This window comes from Nannospalax galili, unplaced genomic scaffold (assembly GCF_000622305.1).
Source record: "Nannospalax galili isolate Female #2095 unplaced genomic scaffold, S.galili_v1.0 scaffold485, whole genome shotgun sequence".
In the NCBI taxonomy this organism is placed as follows: Eukaryota; Metazoa; Chordata; class Mammalia; order Rodentia; family Spalacidae; genus Nannospalax; species Nannospalax galili.
The window spans coordinates 316866-336814 of record NW_008354534.1 but is presented as its reverse complement, the minus strand read 5'-3'; the positions used below and the strand labels follow the sequence as shown (position 1 = coordinate 336814).

Here is a 19949-nt window from a genome sequence, read left to right as displayed (position 1 = left end):
TATGTAATTTCATATTATTTTATATAATTTTTTAATTCTGAATTTTACTACTTTCTTGTTTGAGACAGAGTCTCTGCAGCCTGGCTATCCTGGTATTCACTATGAGGCCCAAGCTGGACTTATACTCACAACAATCCTCCTGCATCAGCTTCCCAAGTATTGATATTTACAGGTGCATATCACCACATCTGACTTTCTACTCTATTTTTTCTGCATTGCTTTATTGCTATTATCTGGGCCGGGCGTGGTAGCGCCTTTAATCCCAGCACTCAGGAGGCAGAGGCAGTTGGATCTCTGTGAATTCAAGGCCAGCCTGGTCTATGTAGTGAGTTCCATACCAGCTGGGGCTACAAGGAGACCCTGTCTCAAAAAGAAAAAAAAAAAAAAAAAAGCAATTATCTGGGAGCTGGAACATTAGTTCAGATGTAGGGTACTTGCTGACATGTACAAGCCTTGAGTTCAATCCCTTAGCCTAAACACATGAAAAAAAAAAATTGGCTAGGAATTCAACTGTCTTTTCAAGGTGTGTTCTACAGTTTTAATTGCTGTTATATCTAGATTTTTCATATCTTTTTACTTATTTGTGAGTTATGCATCCTAAATCCTAGGTTGCTGTTTTTTCTCAGCTGTGGGAAGTTTTCAACCTTCATGTTTTTATGAATTGGCCATGCCCCATTCTCTTTTCCTATAGAATTCTTTTAAATATTTTTGTTATTTTTGTGTGTGTATGAATGTATTTCCTGCATGTATGTAAGTGCACCTGTGTCTTGCAGTGTCCACGGAGGTCAGAAGAGGGTGTTGGATCCCCTGGAACTGGAGTTACAAGTGGTGGTTAGCTGCCATGTGGGTACTGGGAACTGAACCCAGGTCCTCCGCAAGAGCAGCCAGTGCTTATAACCACTGAACCATCTCTCTAGTCTCTTCTGTTTATTTATTAATTCAATTTTTTTATGTGGATGAGTGTATTGCCTTGCATATTTGTATGTATACCTGTGTTGTGCAGTGCCTGTGAAGGTCAGAAAAGGGCATCAGATCCCTTGGAACTGGAGTTAAGGATGGTTGTTAGCCACCATGTGGGTACTGAGAACCAAACCTAGGTCCTCTGAAAGAGCAGCCAGTCCTCTTAACACTGAACCCTCTCTCTAGCCCTACCAGCCCCTTCTTGTAGAATTCTGATTGATGTTTCATTAGATTTCTCTTGGGTCTTCATTTTTTTTTGAAACTTTTCCTTTTATGTCATAAAGACAGTAAAGGCAATAAATAAAATAAAAAGCAATAAATGCTTTAAAACCTTTTTAAAAAATTATGTGTATGAGTGTTTTGCCTACATGTATGTGAGTGTACCATGTGCATGCAGTGTCCACAAAGGTCAGAAATGAATGTCAAATCTCCTGAACTGGAGTTACAGACAATTGTTAGCCAACATGTGGGTGCTGGGAACTGTACCCAGGTCCTCTGCAAGAGAAGCCAGTTCTCTTAACTGCTGAGCCATCTCTCTAGCCCCCTTCATTGCCTGGAACTCACTGTGTAGAACAGGCTGGCCTTGAACTCACAAAGATCTACCTGCCTCTGCCTCCTGAGTACTGGGATTAAAGACATGTACCACCACGCCTGGCCCCTTCATTGCTTTTTTTAAAAAAAATATTTTATGTGTATGTGTGCATGTAGGTTAAGTGCACCCATGTTGTGCAGTGTCCACGGAGGACAGAAGTGCACCCATGTTGTGCAATGTCCACGGAGGACAGAAGAGACTGTCAGAGCCGCTGGAACTGGAGTTACAGTTATTAGCTGCCATGTGGGTGCTGGGATTCGAACCCAGGTCTTCTGCAAGAACAGTGTTTTTAACCATCTCTCTAGCTCCCCACTGATGTTTAAATAGTTTAATTTTTTTTCAGTTTTCTTCATGAAGTTTGCTCTTATTTCGTTTATTTTTTAATTATTCTTTTCTTTTTTTCTTTCTTTTACAAACCCTTGTGTCAAGGGCTGACTTTCAATAGATTGCAGCGAGGGAGCTGTTCTGCTACTTACAAAACCCTGACCCAGAAGCAGATCGTCTATGAATGGTTTAGCGCCAGGTTCCACATGAACTTGCGTTACTTGACAGATGAGAGGGTGGCCCCCTTTCTGGCCTCACCCCATTTCCCAGACAAAGGACTCTCCACCTTGGACCCTGGTCCTAACACTTGATGCTACAGGCTGCTAGGGGGGGACAGATAGACTATCAGAGGCAACCAAGGCTTCTTCCACACTACCTGGATGGAATTCTGATTTAGAGGTGTTAAGTCATAATCCCACAGATGGTAGTTTCACCCCATTGGCGTCTCAGCCAACCATATACACCAAATGTCTTATTAATTGTAAAGTAGAATTTCATATCAGTTAATTTCTCTTTTTTTTTTGGTCTTTTTTGAGACATGGTCTCCCAGTAGCCCCAGCTGGCCTGGAACTCACTATGTAGACCAGGCTGGCCTTGAACTCACAGAGACCTGCCTGCCTCTGCCTCCGAGTACTGGGATTAAAGGCGTGTGCCACCACACCCGGCTATGCCTGGCTAATTTCTATCTTTTATAACAGCTTTAAGCTGACTTTCTTAGTATGTTAATAGTTTTAAGTTAGCAAATCGTTTGTCTTCTGCTATAAGTTTTCTGTAAATAATTTCAGTTTTTTTTTTTGTTTGTTTTTGTTTTTTGGTCTTTTTGAGACAGGGTCTCCCTGTAGCCCCAGCTGTCCTGGTACTCACTATGTAGACCAGGCTGGCCTTGACCTCACAGAGATCTGCCTGCCTCTGCCTCCCCAGTACCAGGATTAAAGGTGTGTACCACCACACCCTGCCAGAATGATTTTAAAACAGTTTTTTAGAATAGAAACTAAGCCCATTGTATCTTCTGTAAGGACTTAGAAATTTGGAATAATAGAATTTTCAAAATTGTCCATTAAAATACCAATCTCTGCCTGGTGTGGTGGTGCGGGCCTTTAATTCCAGCTCTTTGGCGGCAGAGAGGCAGGGGGATTTCTGTGAGGTCCAAACAGCCTGGTCTGCATAGCAAGTTCCAGGTCAACTAGGGCTATAGGGAGACCCTATCTCCAAAAACAAACAAAAAATAATAATACCAGTCTCTGCTGAACAAGATACTTTAAAATTAGCAATTGATTAAAACAAAGTAAAATTTTTTTCCCTTTTCTTTTTGCTGATATATAGCCAGAGTCCCCTGAATATAAAGCTGCTTGCAAACTGTGGGATTTGTACCTTCGAACAAGAAATGAGTTTGTTCAGAAAGGAGAAGCAGATGATGAAGATGATGATGAAGATGGGCAAGACAATCAAGGCACGGTGACTGAAGGAGTAAGTATCCAGAATGAAGCAGCACAGAAGCTGTGGGAGGGTGGATGGAGTCCTGCTTGGATCCCTAGGCTATTGTGGGAAGCTCTTGTACTGCTAACTAGGAGAGTAAGTGAACCTTTAGCTCAAGAACCTCACTCTAATTTCAAGTAATCTTGGATATCCTGACAATGTGTACCAGGCATGGTTGTTTTCATGAAAGTTGCTTTTATTTTAGTGCATGTTTTCTGATGGATTTAAAAATCTTTATATTATCAAGGGCTGGTACAATATTGCTAGATTGAAATGATGTGTGAGGTAAGCAGCGTTGTGATTAAAATTTGTAGTCAGTTAAATTAGGAATTTTTTTAAGCTTGAGGATAGTTTTATTGGTCTTTGAGAAAACAGCAAGAAAGGCAAGCTAAAAACTTTGGCAGTGTCAGGAGGAGCTAGATGGAGAAGAAAGAAAGCTGTGTCTTGCAGTTGAGGTTGATAAGCAGCTGCATGGCAGAAGGGGAATGGGACTTTGGAGAAGGTTTTTGGCTAGTACCTGACAGAAAAAGATAGAAGAAAAGTAAAGATTGAAGAAAAAGTAGAGCTGCCAGGTACTTTATCCAATTCTTTGAAGGAATTAGGCTTAATAGAGCTTCCAGGAGGGATGCACTCTATAAGCAGGTATCAGAAATACTCTACTGCTCCTCTCACATGCCAGATGTGTACCTGCTTCTGGAGTTTTGCAGTTGTTCTTACCTCTGTTTAAAATGTGTCTCCATCAGCTCTTCCTGTGACTCTGACTATTCCAACATCTGTGAAAATAGTTTGAACTAAGAAAGGACTTTCTTGACTCCCTTATTGACTTGCTTTACTCCCTCCTCTTCACCCTTAAGTGCCTCATCACATCTTTCTCTTCTGTTGCCTTCATTGTTGTCACTGTCAAGCTCTTGGTTGACATGCTTACTTTCTGTCTTCCTGCAAGTGCAGTAGTAATAGCTCCTTAAGGTCATCTCCATATTGACATACTCCTGGCATCCATGCCTGACCTGTAGGCACTGATACACATTTGCATAGTGAAAACATGTTTGGACAGAGAAAAAACAGTAGGAGGAATCATAACCGTGTTTTGCATCTAGATTATTAAAAACACAGTGAAGTTCCGCCTCTTTCCATAAGTTACTTAGATAGGCATTTAGTTGGGACTCCAAAACACAGAGAAGCAGCTCTGGTTAAGTTTCTCAAAACTGTTTCTTAGTCTCAAAGTATAGTTGCCAGGTACTTTGTTGATTTCTTTGAAGGAATTAGGTAGGAGGCAATGGACAGTCTTGGTTCTCTGGAATTTTACTGTTTGATAAGAATACAGGAGAAGTAATTTAGCAGGATGTTGCCTGCTGAGGCACCAACCTTACTATAGCTCTAGTCAGAAAATAAAAATGCCTACATGTACGAATTGCCTGTTTTTAATTATTTTTTATTTATTGACAGTTTCATACATGTAAATAATGAATTTTGGTCTCTTTCAACTCCCCATTATACTCTCTCCCCCTCACCTACTGAAACCCTTCTTCCCAGCAAGGACTTACTTACCTGTCTTTATGCCTTTATTCTTATTTACATAATTGATGAGAATTAGAGAGATCTTGCACATTTGTATTTATACCTTTTGAGCTTTTCTAGCTGTAAGGGTTTCATGAAATGGGAAAGCATTTTAAAACTCCTAGTTTTTAAGATAAAAAATTTAAAATGTTGTTTCTTTTTTGGCACAGGGTCTCATGTAATCCATGGTGACCTTGAACTCACTGTGTAGTAGCCTAGAATGATCTTGAACTTGTCATTTTCCTGCCTCTACCTCCCAAGGGCTGGAATCACAAGCACGTACCATTAAGCCCAGTTTGTGCAGATCTAGGGATCAAACTCCGGGCATCATATATGTTAGGTAGGCATACTACCAACTGAGCTATTTCCCTAGCCTTCAAGCTTTTAATTTTTAAATGAAAAATGATACCCTTGGAGTTGTCTCAATTGCTGCAATAGATTTTATAAATGTATTCATATACCCTGATCCCTATGCAACCTGAAAAATGTTTCTAGAGTAGTGTGAGTCAGGTTGTGAGAAAAGGAGTCATGGACATTAAAATTGAGGTTAGTTGGATGTGGTGGTGCATGCCTTTAGTTTCACTCAGCACACAAGAGGCAGCAGCAGGTATATCTTTTTGTTCAGGACCAGCCTGCTCTACATAGTGAGTTTTAGGCCAGATAGGGCTGCATAGTGTGACCCTGTCTCAAAAAAAAAAAAAAAGAAAATACCAGTGTTTCCCTAACTCAAACCATAGACAACCATTCATCTATTCATCTTTATTTCTCTAAAATATTTTATTTATGCCGGGCGTGGTGACGCACGCCTGTAGTCCCAGCACTTGGGAGGCAGAGGCAGACGAATCTCTGTGAGTTCAAGGTCAGCCTGTTCTCCATAGTGAGTTCCAGGACAGCTGGGGCTACAGGGAGACCCTGTCTCAAAAAGACCCCTCCCCCCAAAAAAAATTTTTATTTTATTATTTTTTTTATTTTATGTGTTTGCGTGTATTGCCTGCATGTAGGTAAGTGTCGTGCAATGCCCTCAGAGGACAGAAGAGACTGTCAGATCTCCTGGAACTGGAATTACAGACAGTTGTTAGCTGCCATGTGGGTGCTAGGATTCGAACCTGGGTCTTCTGTAAGAACAGTCAGTGTTCTTAACTGCTGAGCCATCTCTCCAGCCCCTAATCTTTAATTCTTTTGTGCAAAAATGTGGTTTGAATTTGAAGTACTGTTTAATATAAATATTGACTGAGATACTTTCATTGTATACTATAGAAACTTTTTTTGACCTTTTCTGGCCAAGTACTTTTTGGGTCATATACTTTCCTGTATTGAAACAGTGACTAAACTAGGTGTTGTAACTAAGTGTAAGCTGGCCAGTCTGAAGGGCAGAAACAGTGTGCATCTGTGTTAATCTCCATTTAATTTTTTTTTTTCTTCAGTCTTTTTGAGACAAGGGTCTCCCTGTAGCCCCAGCTGTCCTGGAACTCACTATGTAGACCAGGCTGGCCTTGAACTCACAGAGATCCCCCTGCCTCTGCCTCCCGAGTGCTGGGACTACAGGTGTGCGCCACCACGCCCAGCAAAAATTTAAATATTTTTTAAAAAATTAAATGGAAGCCAGGCGTGGTGGCGCACGCCTTTAATCCCAGCACTCCAGAGGCAGAGGCAGGGGGATCTCTGTGAGTTCAAGGCCAGCCTGGGCTACATAGTGAGCTGCAGGACAGCTGGGGCTATAGGGAGACCCTGTCTCAAAAGAACCCAAAAAAACAAACAAAAAAATTAAATTTTTTTGTTATTTTTTAATGTTATAAGTGTTTTGCCTGAATGTATGTAACTGTACCACATGTGTGCAATGCCTGCAGGGGCCAGAAGAGGAAGTCAGATCCCTCTGGAACTGGAGTTATGGATGGATGGTTATTAGCTGCTATGTAGGTGCAGAGATCTGAACTTGCTTCCTCTGGAAGAGCAACCAGTGCTCTTAAATGCTGAACCATCTCTCTAGCTCCTCCATTGAGTTTTGACTTAACTTGAAGAGCTATGAACAGTAAATGTGCTAAGTATTGTTACGGGATGTTTTATCTCTTTATCAGTTGCTCAGGTCCTAAAAGGATATGAATTTATACATTTATATGCATGGTGCTTGAACTTTTCTTTTACAATGCTTATTGTGTAATAGGCTTCATTCAATGATGTAATCCAAGGGATTTAATTACAGAAATATTACAAGTAGCCTCATTAATATCATGTAGACTATTCTAGGGTACAACCCTGTGTCTAGCATCAGAACATTTCAAAGTATTCTTGAACCTTGAACTCAAATATGCTTAGAAGTTGCTCTTTTGAATTAGCTTTACAATATAAGAAGCTATTTAATATTTGGCAATTTATTGATTGAGTTCTGTCACAAAGTACTTTTTGTCCCCTCTCTCTTGCCTACTAGTCTTCCCCCAGTTACCTGAAGGAGATCCTGGAACAGCTTCTTGAAGCCATAGTTGTAGCCACAAATCCATCAGGCCGGCTTGTCAGTGAACTTTTTCAGAAACTGCCTTCCAAAGTGGTAAGTGATGTGACTGGAGACAGATAAAATATTTAATTTTTTAAGTAATTTAAGAATTTTATTAGTTATTAATAAATACAATAAGGTTAAAAGGAAAGTGTTGGGGGCAGCCAAGCAATATTCCTGATGGCCTCAACAGAAAGCACAAAAGACATAGTCTATCATTTTACTTGATTAGAAGGTTGACTTTTTTTTTAAATATTTTATTATTTTTATTTTATGTGTATCAGTGTATTGCCTGCATGTATATGAGTGTACCTGTGTCATGCAGTGCTGCGGAGGTCAGAAGAGGGCTTCGGATTACCCTGGAACTGGAGTTAAGGACAGTTCGTAGCCTCCATGTGGGTGCTGGGAATCGAACCCAGGTCCTCTGCAAGAGCCTTCAGTGCTCTTAACTGCCGAGCCATCTCTCCAGACCAAAGGTTGACTTTTTTTAAAAGGTGTGTGTGTGTGTGTGTGTGTGTGTGTGCGCGCGCGCGCGTGCACGTTTGTTGGGGTCTGGCTGTGTTGCTTAGGATGGTCCTAAACTCATAGGCCATTTTGTTTCTTTGATTTAGCAATTCTTTTTTGCTACTACAGTAAACTATACATAGCATAAAATTTACCATTTTAGCTTTATGTTTAATTTTACTTATTTTTGATGTTTTGAGACAGGGTCTTCCTACATAGCCCACATTGGCCCAAACCCAATCTTCCTGCCTCTGCCTCTTAAATATTGGGATTACAGGCCTTCCTGGTTTTCATTTTAGCCATTTTAAATAATACAGTTCTATGACATTTAAATACATTCACGTTGTTGTGCAACTATCATGGCTATTCCTAGAATTTTGTCATCTCTAAAACTGAAACTATACCATCAAGTATTGAGTCCACTTGTTTCACTCTCCCAGCATACCATTCTACTCTTCTATGACTTTTGACTACTTAAGTACCTCATATAAAAGGAAACCAGGTTGGGGATGTAGATTAGTGGCAGAGTCTTGCCTCGCATGCCCAAGGCCCTGCATTCAGTCACCAGCACTACCAAAGAAAGGAACGGAGGACCATGTAGTATTTGTCCTGTGACTTTGTTATGGTTTATTTCACTTACCATGATGTCTTAAGGATTTATCTATGTTGTCACGTGTTAGGACTTCGTTTTGACATATCAATAGTGCCAGGTGTGGTGGCACATGCCTTTAATCCCAGCACTTGGGAGGCAGAGGCTGGTTGATCTCTGTGAGTTCCAGGCCAGCTGGGGCTACAGGGAGACCCTATCTCAAAAAGTAAAAAAAAAAAAAAAAAAATGAATAGCATTCCATTGTATATCCCATTTTAGTCACCCATTCTCTGTAGTGTGAAGGAAATTCTTATACATGCATAACATGGACATTTGAGCTGCTTCCATGTTACAGCTGTTGTGAATTATGCTGTTATGAGCAGGGATTAAACACAGATCTCTTCAAGACCCTCCTTTCCCTTCTTTGGGTATATGCCAAAAGTGGAATTTCTGTATCTGGTAATTCTATATTTAATTTTCTGAAGAATCATTGTACTGTTGTCTTCTTATTTTAAAACTTTAAGTCTCACAATGAATATGCTCATTAGATCTTTTACTATTAAAAAAAAATTGTAATGATAAATATGTGTATGAATATGTGCATGTGTGTGCAGGTCCCAGAGGAGGCTGGAAGAGTGTCGGGTCCCTTAGACCTTGAGTTAACAGGTGGTTGTGAGCTGAACTTGTGTTCTCTGCAAGAGTGGTATGCACTCTTAACCACTGAGTACCTCTCTGGCCCCAAGACATACCTCTAAATAGCTAGTTTTGTCACTGACTGATGGGAAAGGCTGTTTGCCACTCCTCAGGAAACAAAATTTTTTTTTTGGTTTTTTGAGACATGGTCTCTCGATGAAACCCTGGCTGTCCTGAACTCATTATGTAGAGCACGCTGGCCTCAAACTCACAAAGATCTGCTGCCTCTGCCTCAGAAGTGCTGGAGCTAAAGGTGTGCACCACCGTGACTGGCAACAAAGACTTCTTACACACCTGTGACATGCTGAGTTGTATCTGCAAGGCAGGGTCTCAGTCCCTGATTTCTAGAAATTCAGGAGGATGGAGAAGTACAGATATTTAAGTAAATCATCACAGTGAAGTTAAGTGCTGTGCTGGTGTACTTCTCAAAGTTTACTTGAGAATTAGAAGAATGTTGGGGCCTGGAAATTTTTGCAGTTTGAGAAGCTAGAATGCAAGTCATGCCTATAGTCATCATAAGGGGTCCTGATACCTTAAAAAGATATCACTTGTCTAGAAAACCTCTTCCTTTTTTGGGTGGAAGAGTACATAATTTATCCTTCTCTTTATCACCAGGATACAAGGAAACCTAGGAGGAGAAAGAACTTGTCTTCCTCTCACCCTATACTAAACAGTGTTTCTTCTGTTTGTTTTTTTTAAAAAATATATTTTTATTTTATGTATATGAGTGTATTGCCTGCATGTATGTGAGTGCACCTGTGTCGTGCAATGCCGCGGAGGTCAGAAGAGGGCTTCAGATTCCCCTGGAACTGGAGTTAAGGATGATTCGTAGCTGCCATGTGGGTGCTGAACCCGGGTCCTCTGCAAGAGCAGTCAGTGCTCTTAACCACTGAGCCATCTCTCCAGCCCCAAGTTTCTTCTGTTTTATAAAAAAGTATATTTTAGATGTTTTTTTTTTCATTTTGTCTTTTTGAGACAGGTTTTCTCTCTAGCCCCAGCTGGCCTGGATCTCATTATGTAGACCAAGCTGACCTGAACTCACAGAGATCTGCCTGCCTCTGCCTCCCGAGTGCTGGGATTAAAGGCATGCACCACCATGCCTGGTGAGAGATCTTATCTTTTAAGTTAAAAAGGGAGGGGCTATAAATTCTGATACATGGGTAACATGAGCAGTTCCTGAACATATGCTAAATGAATAGCTAGTCCCAGAAGGAGAAATCCTATATATGGTTCATCTTGTATGAGAAACCTAGAATAGTCAAAATCATAAATGCAGAAAGTAGAATGGTGGCTGTTCTAGGGAGAAAAAGCAGTCTGACTTCCTCAAACCTCTGGAGTCTTAAAAACAAAACGAAACACTGAATTTTTGGTACTGGCGCAATGACTTATTCAGTAAAGTGTTTGCCACATAAGTATGAGGACCTGAGTTGGGATCCCAGCATTCATGTGAAAAAGCTGCACGTTGTTGTGTGCCCTAGCACTGTGGTAGCAGAAACAGGAGAATCCCCGGTGCTCTCTGGCTAGCCTTCTAGCAGAATTGGCAGGCTCAAGGTTTAAGTGAGAGACCCTGGCTCATGAAGTGGAGCTAGAGAAAGACACCTGATACCAACTTTTTTTTCTCTACATGCACGCACACACATGACCACATATACAAGAACAAAGACAACTTTTAGTTTTTGCTCAACTTCAGTTATTGACTCTGAGGAACAAAACTTGTAGGAGAGCCTGAGGGTAAAGAATGTGAAAGCCATCATGAAAGCTTCAAAGGCTTTCCCCAGTGTGTCAGCTTCTTGGGGTCTTGTATTAGATAAATTACACATGAGTGTCTCACCTGTGGTCTGTGGGCCACACACACGCAGGGATTCTGGGAATGTGCCAAACACAAAATCATAAACTTAAAATATTATTAGGGGTGGGGATTTTTGCAATTTTTTTAAACTCAATTGTGTGGTTTTCAAAAAAGAAAAAATACATTTGTGGCTTCAAATAATATACAGTATAACTGTGTCTATAGTCATGAATTTCATGAAGGTGCCCAGTTTACCACTTGAGCAAATTGTCGGTGTGCCTCTTAACTTCTCATTAACTGAATACTTTTACTCATTGAGCATATGATGCTTTTGTCTTCCAGCAATATCCAGATTATTATGCAATAATTAAGGAGCCTATAGATCTCAAGACCATTGCTCAGAGGATACAGGTATGAAGGTGACCATCTATAATTGTGTGATTTGGGGCAAATTGGCCTGTGTGCCTTCTTAGGGGCTTTTAGAAAGTCATGAAGCAGAAATTTCTTCAAGGGTTTATTGTTAATGTAGCTTATGATTATGTCTTTGCACTACAGTATAGCTTACGTTGGAGGCTGTGGGTTTAATCCTTGTGAATGAATGAATGAATGAATGAATGACCGACCGGTTATAGACATTTCTGATTGTGAAGCATACATTGACAGTAAAAGCTTTGTTATTTATCTATAGTGGCTTTATCCATCTGCGGTAGATGTTAGAATATAAGATCAGTGAAAGGAGATGCTTGTTTTCAGCTGTGTCCTTCCCTCCCCACACAATTTCCTTAGTGGTAAGAGCTACAACTTATAAGAGATTTGCTATATACCTCGCACTGCCCTAAGTGCCTTGTATTACCTAAGTTATTTTTACAACTCATATGGATACTATTGTTATTACCCTTTTACAGATAAGAAAACAAACATGACTATGTTAAATAATTTGCCAATTTCTGAAGGAGAATATTTGAATCCAGACATTATGGCTCCAGAGTCTGTTCTTAACTTCAGTATTTACTCTCTCACCATAGACTACATACTCAAGCAATAATTAACTAAAAGAATGATGAGGATGAACTGTTTGATGATCAAAGATTAAGGAAAGTTGGTAAACAAAACTACCAGAATCTCCAGCTCCTAGGAATCTAGTTTTTAGAGCAGAACTTGTGTTCTTTTCCTAGCTCTGCATCTTATTAGCTGTGTCATTTTGATTGGGTGACCTGCCTGCTTCCTCTGCCGTGTGTTGAGTGTAGTGTTACCACCTTACAGGGTCATGGACATGGTAGTGATGTATGTAAATCATCTCACATAGCCTCATTCACTATGTTGCTTATCCTTTCTGAGTGGGAGTTTGCTGCTCCTAGAAAACAAAAAGAACCACTTGTTATATGGTCTCATTGAACAGTGAGATGAAGCAAAGTAGTTTGTCATGAGAGAGAAGCTTCCTTAGCCTTAAATTCTAAGAGGGTATTGGCGTAACAATATAATTACTGGTTCTACAAGGACATTTTTGAAGAATGTTAAAATATAGGTCCCCTAATGTATTATCTGCTTGTAAGACAATTCAGTAACTGCTACAGTGTATGTTTAAGTCTCCACAGTCCCTGGATAAATGTTAGAAACCATCTATCCAGGGGATAATATTTTCATAGTACTGAAAATCAAGTCAGATTTTAAGCACTTGTCCAGTCTTTTCTCTCTAAACTCTCATCTTTTCTTCCAAAAGTTCCAGCATCATCTTCTTTTGCCACCATCTTAACAAAATTGTTTTCTTCTGTCCAAATTACTGGAATAATCTTTACTTCCTCTCTGATGTACTCTCTGGTCTTTGCTTGCTTCCTGCCTTCCCACTGCCCAGAGACTTAAGTCTCTTGTTTCCTTATAGATGTTATTATTCCTTGTAATAATTGAAAAAATAATCAATTTAGCTTAAACAGAAAAGAAATTTATGGGAGCAATATCGAATAGCTTATAGCATTTTTGGAATGGAAGACTAGAAAAATACCCTCTAGAAAATTGACAGAATTCAGAGTTGTCATGGAACAGATGAGATTATGTACAACCTCTTTGTGTATACATTGCTGCTACCACTGTCATGTATTACCAGGGACCCTGATTACTTGCAGGCCAGCTGACTTGTTGCTAGACTTCTGCACAGATGACAGAAATGAATTCCTGTCATCCTTGACTTGCTTTAGTCATTTAAGATCTAAGTGTGAATTAGCTGACTCATGATTATTTCCCTGTGTCTTGCTGCTAGGCTGTTGGCAAAGCAACTATCTGCCAATGTTCACCCTTATTTCCCTATACCTACCACCAATTAAGATGGATAATCAGATGTTGAGTCCCTCACATAGAAAATAGCCAGCAGTTCTTTGCCTGGCTGTCCTGATTTTGCCTCATTTGGCATTTCTGTTTGTGCAGCCTGTACTATAGTTGTGCTCTTCCTGACCCTCCATTGCACTCAATTTGGTTTCTCCCCTCTTTAAAACTTGTCTTGTTTATCTATACTAACCATCGGTCATATGTGCCTTTCATCTGGTGTGTAAATTTGTAAATTTCCCTGTAAATTTGAGGCAACTATATTGAATAACCCTTTGTGATTTTGGACCGAGTAAGTTTTAAGATGTGCTATCTCTGACCCATAGTAGAAGTAATTTTGTAACTGAATAAGTAGAGGCAGTGTACACTATCAAGTCTTCTTGTATAGAATCCAGGTAGCACCTGTTGTTTGGCACATAGTAAGCACTATGTTTTTGCTTATTTGATTTTTCAAAAATTGTAAGTTATTTTTATGAAAATAATATAGATTCTGGTTATCTTTCACAAAACATACTTGTAACTGGTAGTATATTAATAATTTATAAAAGAAAATAACTTTACATGTTGTTTACATGTGTACTTTTCAGTGATGTCCTGGACTCTATTGATGACTTAAAAATATGTGGAGTTCTTTTATTAAAGGTTATATTAACTCTGATTAATTGGAATTGTTATATCTTGTTTACTGTAGAATGGAAGCTACAAAAGTATTCATGCAATGGCCAAAGATATAGATCTCCTAGCAAAAAATGCCAAAACATATAATGAGCCTGGTTCTCAAGTATTCAAGGTTAGTTTTTTGTTGTTGCTATGTTCATTGATGATAATAGGTATTTTAACTCAGGGTCAATATTTTTTATGTACTAACTTAAGAGTTAGAATTCACATAGCTTGTAAATTTCACCCATTTAAAATATACAGTGTAATGGTTTCTAGTATATTTTGAGTTGTGTAGCTTTTATACCAGTTGGTTAGCCATCACTCTTCATTTCTCTGTAACTTCCTGAGCCCTCAACAGCCACCATGTAGCTTTCTGTCTCTATGTATTTGCCCATTCTAGACATTTCATGTAATGGAATCATACAGCATTGTGGTATGGATTCTTTTGTGACTGGATGCCTTCATTTAGTATGATGTTTTTTAAGATTCATGTATGCTATAGTGTGTGTCAGTTCTTCATTTTTATTGTTGATTAATATTCTGTGCTATAGATAGTGCCATGTTTTATTTAACCATTGGATGCTAGACAAATAATTTGAGTTGTTTCTATTTTCTGGCTATTATGAATATACTGCTATAAACATTCATATATGTAACTTTTTTATGTAGACATACATTTTAATTTCACTTGGGTGCATACCTAGGAATGGAATTGCTTAGTTACATGTTAACTGTGTATTTATCTTACTCGGGAATCGGCAAATTACCATTTGACAGTCCTACCACATCTACAAATGCTGCAGTTTCTCCACATTCTCATCAGTACTTGCTTCCCATTTTTGTTTTTATTAAACCATGCTAGTAATTGTCAAGTAATATGTTACTATAGGTTTGATTTGCCTGTCTCTAATGTAATTAATGATGCTGAACATCTTGTACACAGTGACCATTTGTGTGTGTGTGTGTGTGTGTGTATTGTCTTTGGAGAAATGTCTATTTTGATTCTTTGCCTATTTTTCAGCTCAAGATTCTTTTTGGGGGGAGTGGTCTTTTTGAGACAGGGTCACCTAGAACTCTTTTTGTAGACCAGGCTGGCCTTGAACTCAAAAAAATCCGCACCACGCCCGGTGTAACTTCTTTTATTGTTGTTTAATGTATCATACCCTTATCAGACAGATGATTTTTAAATATTTTCTTCCGTTCTCTTGTCTTTTCACTTTTGTGATAATTTCTTTTGACATAGAAACTTTTTTTTTTTAATCTTATGTGTATGCGTGTATTGCCTGTATGTAGGTAAGTGCACCCGTGTTGTGCAATGCCCGTGGAGGTTAGAAGAGGCTGTCAGATCCCCTGGGACTGGAGTTATGGACAGTTAACTGTCATGTGGGTGCTGGGATTCAAACCCGGTCTTCTGCAGGAACAGCCAGTGTTCTTAACCATTGAGCCATCTCTCCAGCTCTAAGGCACAGAAGTTTTTTAATTTTGAAGAAATCTAGTTTTTAGTTTTTTCTTTGTTCACTTGTGTTTTAGATTTCATATCAAAGAAACCATCACCTAATCTAAGAACACAAAGATTTATACCTGTATTTGATTCTAAGAATTTTATTGTTTTAACTTTTACATTGAGATCTTGGATTTAAACTGAATTAAATTTGTGTGTGTGTGTGTGTGTGTGTGTGTGTGTGTGTGTGTATGTGTTAGGTAGGACTCCAAATACATTTTTTTTACATAGGTTGTTATTCCAACACTATGTAATTTAAAAAGTTATTCTTTCTCTATTGAATTGTCTTGGCCTCCTTACTGAAAATCAGTTAACCATGAATGTAGAGGTTTGTTTCTGGATTCTTGGTTTTTTTCTGTTCATCTAAATATTTAATTAGGATTCTTTCTAGATCTCTTTTAAAACTATTTGGTCTCTGCAGCCTTTTAAACTTGTACTTAATTAGTGATAACTTCTGAAGATAATTTGGAAGCTTATGGAAATGTTAGGGATGCAGCTTTGTGGCTATTGACTAGAAGCCTGCTCCAAATTAAAGAGTGTAAAACTTACCCAGTGCATGAGTGAGGGCATTTTTGCTGTCCTTTTGACCGATTCTTTTTTTAAAAAACTACATTTATGGGCTGGAAAGATGGCTCACCTGTTAAGAGCACTCACTGCTCTTGCAGAGGACCCAAGTTCTATTCCCAGCATCCACATGGTGGCTATGAACCATCCTTAGCTCCAATTCCAGGGGAATCCAAAGCCCTCTTCTGACCTCCGCAGCATTGCACAACACGGGTGCACTCACGTACGTACAGGCAATACATTCATACACATAAAATAAAAATAATAAATAAAAAAAATTTTAATTACATTTATTGAGGCTGGAGAGATGGCTCAGTGGTTAAGAACACTGGCTGTTCTTGCAAAAGACCTGGGTTCAAATCCCAGCACCCACATGGCAGCTAACAGTTGTCCATAACTCCAATCCCAGGGGATCCGACAGCCTCTTCTGACCTCTCGGGCATTGCACGACACGTGCACTTACCTACGTGCAGGCATAACACTCATTCATACACATAAAATAAAAATTATAAATTTTTTAAAAATTATATTCATTTATTTATTTAGGGTTTATGTGGGCTCACAGCTGGGACAGTGTGTGTATGGAGATTTGAGGTCTCAGTTCTCTCCTTCCAGCTTGTGGGTCCCAGGATTTCCTGCTGAGCCATCTTGCCAGCTCCATTTTTCTTTTTTCTTTTTCTTTCTTTTTTTAAAAGACAGGGTCTTACTATGTAACACTGACCTGGAACTCATGGAGATTCACCTGGTTTTGCCTCCCAATTGCTGGGATTAAAGGCATGTGCCACCATGCCTGGCCTCACATTTCTTTTTTTAAGCCAAGTAATTTTATCTTGACAGGATGCCAATTCAATTAAAAAAATATTTTATATGAAAAAGGCGGAAATTGAACATCATGAAATGACTAAGTCAAGTCTTCGAATAAGGTAAGTTTTAAATGTCTGAGATTCTTGGTCCTTTATATTTGCTGAATTTTTTAACTGATAAAATCAATACAATAAAAAACATTATATTTGCAGTTAATGTGTGATTCTGAAAGAGTAGAGGTAACCTATCTAGCTGTTTCATTGTTACTGAAGATGAAAAGATGTCATGCATATCCTATATAATGTGTATGATACATAGTATTGCATATTTATATTGGCAAGAAGGATGTTTAAACAGAAGCTCTCAAGTCTCATTCTGGCTTTTCCTTTATTAGGACTATATCTTTGAACAAGTTTTAGCTCTGGCATTCCATTTCCTCTTGATAGGAAATGGAGATGTTGAGACTCCTTTCAAAACTTTCTTCTGGCCCTCATGTTTGTCTCAATATGGGGTCCTCTGGTTCTGTAGGAACCATGGCTGTCCAAGACTACCCCTGCTAGTTGTTTTTCTTCTTGCCCCCAGATCCTGACACAGAATCTGCTGTATAGTAGAGGTTCAGAAATATTTTATCATTTCTATTAGAAGAAAATCCTTTTTGTTTATGCAGCATTCTGGTTTTTAGTTATTGAGTCTCTGAGGGTTTTTTTGTTTTGTTTTGTTTTGTTTATCTTATCTCTGGATAGGACTGCTACAAATTTGGCTGCAGCCAGACTGACAGGTCCTTCGCACAGTAAAGGCAGTCTTGGTGAAGAAAGAAACCCCACTAGCAAGTATTACCGGTGAGAGTATGAGAGTATAGTCTTGAGAGCTGACCCCTAATTCTAACTAGATACACTAGCCTCTTGGCTATCTTGAAGTAATATTTTTAGGTTTTTAGAAGAATTTATCAAGTGCTTTATTTAAAAAGATTGAGGTAAAGAGCTGGGCATGGTGGTACATGCCTGTAATCCTAGCACTCAAGAAACTGAGGCCAGGAGGATTGTGAGTTCAAGGCCAGGTTGGGTTATATAGCAAGACTGTCAGAAAAGTAACAAAGTAGATTGCAGTTCTATGGTAATAGACCTTTCCTTGCCTCTGAGAAATACTTAAGCATTATCAAGTAATGTTTAATGTTAGATACAAATAAAATGTGACATTAAGTACTTATTTATACTAAATAAATAAATTTTGTGTTTGTAATAGAATTTGTTATTGTAAAATATGAGTATCTTAGGAGAGAATAACTGACTAAATCCTACCTTTACCTAAACTGAGGAGTAGTTTGCTGCATTTAAGTGAAAACAAACTGTAGTAGTGTAATCCAGGCTTTTTGCCACCACTTTCTTTTTCTTTTTTTTTCCTTAAAGATTTTTTATGTGTATGAGTGTTTTGTCTGCTTATATATACATGTGTGTCTGTGCACATGTGTGTATGTATCACCTATGTTCCTGGTCACCCAGGAGGTCAAAAGAGGGCATCAGACCCCCTGGAATTGGAGTTAGAGACTGTTTAAGATACCATGTGGATGCTGGGAATCAAACCCAGCCCAGGTCCTCTTGCTGGGCCTTCTCTCTAACCACTTTTTTTTTTGGGGGGGGGGGGGGGAGACAGGGTCTCCCTGTAGCCTTAGCTAGCCTGGAACTCATTATATGAATCAAGCTCACCTGGAATTCACTATATAGATCAGGCTGTCCCTGATCTCACAGAGATCCTCCTGCTTCTGCCTTCCAAGTGCTGAGATTTAAGGCATATCCCACACACCTGGGTTTCTCTTTTATGAGAAGAAAGAAAAATCCCATTTTTCTTTGCTAAGACTGATTATAAGGGGGCGAGAGAGCTGGCTCAGTGGTTAAGAGTGCTCACTGCTCTTCTAGAGGACAGGAGTTTGGTTCCCAGCACCTACATAAGATAGCTCACAATCACTTGTAACTCCAACTCCAGGGGATTCAGTGGGCATATGTGGCTTGTACTCACACAGACACATACACATAAATAAAAATAGGTAAAATAATTTTTAAAAACTAATTATGAGCAATGTTAAGTATAAACTAAGGAGACAGTTAATAGAAGTTATTTTTCTTTGATATTAATGTTTTGTTAATGGTTTGTATTTCATTTAAGGTAAGCAAATCATAATCTCTGTCTTCTAATTGCTTGTTTTCCTTATAGTAATAAAAGAGCAGTCCAAGGGGGTCGCTTATCAGCAATTACCATGGCGCTTCAGTATGGCTCAGAAAGTGAAGAGGATGCTGCTTTAGCTGGTAGGCATTAGAGTATGATCATCTGGCTGAGGAAAATTGCAGTGACTTTGTTCTTTCCTGAAATTGGTCAGTTTTTTTTTGAAGAAAATGCTGTTTTGGTGCATTTGATACAGACTTGGGTTGGTAAATTCTCAAAGGCTAATTGCTATATTTGTGTTAAAGCTCACATCTGGGTAAATATAAACACTTAAGAAACTTTGAGGCTGGAGAAATGGTTCAGTGATTAAGAATATTGGCTGTTCTTGTAGAGAAACCACATTTGGTTCCTAGCACCCACATGGCAGCTTAAAACCACCTGAAACTCTAGTTGGAAGGAATCCAACATCCTCTTTTGGCCTCTGCAGGCGGTGCACACACTGGTGCACTTACATACATGCAAGCAAAACATTCATATTCATAACATAAAAATAACAAAGGCCGGGCGTGGTAGTGCACGCCTTTAATCCCAGCACTCTGTGAGTTCGAGGCCAGCCTGGTCAACAGAGTGAGTTCCAGGCAGCTGGAGCTACAGGAAGACCCTGCCTCAAAAAGACCAAAAATAAATAAATTAATTAATTAATTAAATTTAATTAAATTAAATTAAAAAATAATTTTTTAAGAACATAAGGAACTTGAACATAAAAGAGTAAAGATATGCCAGGCAAATGTTAACTAAAGAGTAAAACAGTTACCAAACAGTAGCTATAGCTATATTGACTTCTGATAAAATGGACATTCATGCACAGATCATAAGACAAATTAAACAAGGTTCACTTATAGTGGTAAAAGGTTTGTTTCCTGGGATGATAAATTACAAAAGAACTCCAAATTTGTAAAACAAGCAGAGGGAAAT

The 19949-nt window shown here is 38.9% G+C and overlaps 1 protein-coding gene across 33 annotated transcripts in view; it reads left to right on the top strand.

The window, feature by feature from the left end:
- The window catches only part of Pbrm1 (polybromo 1), a 111448-nt gene that overhangs the window by 13110 nt on the left and 78389 nt on the right, over positions 1–19949 (top strand). For 27 of the 33 annotated variants that reach the window (XM_017802861.2, XM_029555372.1, XM_029555371.1 and 24 more), the window contains 7 exons: positions 3200–3343; positions 7335–7451; positions 11315–11383; positions 13980–14078; positions 16851–16936; positions 17561–17656; positions 19026–19117. In XM_017802861.2, the coding sequence (XP_017658350.1) occupies positions 3200–3343; positions 7335–7451; positions 11315–11383; positions 13980–14078; positions 16851–16936; positions 17561–17656; positions 19026–19117 (703 nt within the window). The remainder of the gene's footprint in view (positions 1–3199; positions 3344–7334; positions 7452–11314; positions 11384–13979; positions 14079–16850; positions 16937–17560; positions 17657–19025; positions 19118–19949) is intronic. The other 6 variants (XM_029555375.1, XM_029555374.1, XM_029555359.1 and 3 more) reach the window with 1 other exon arrangement.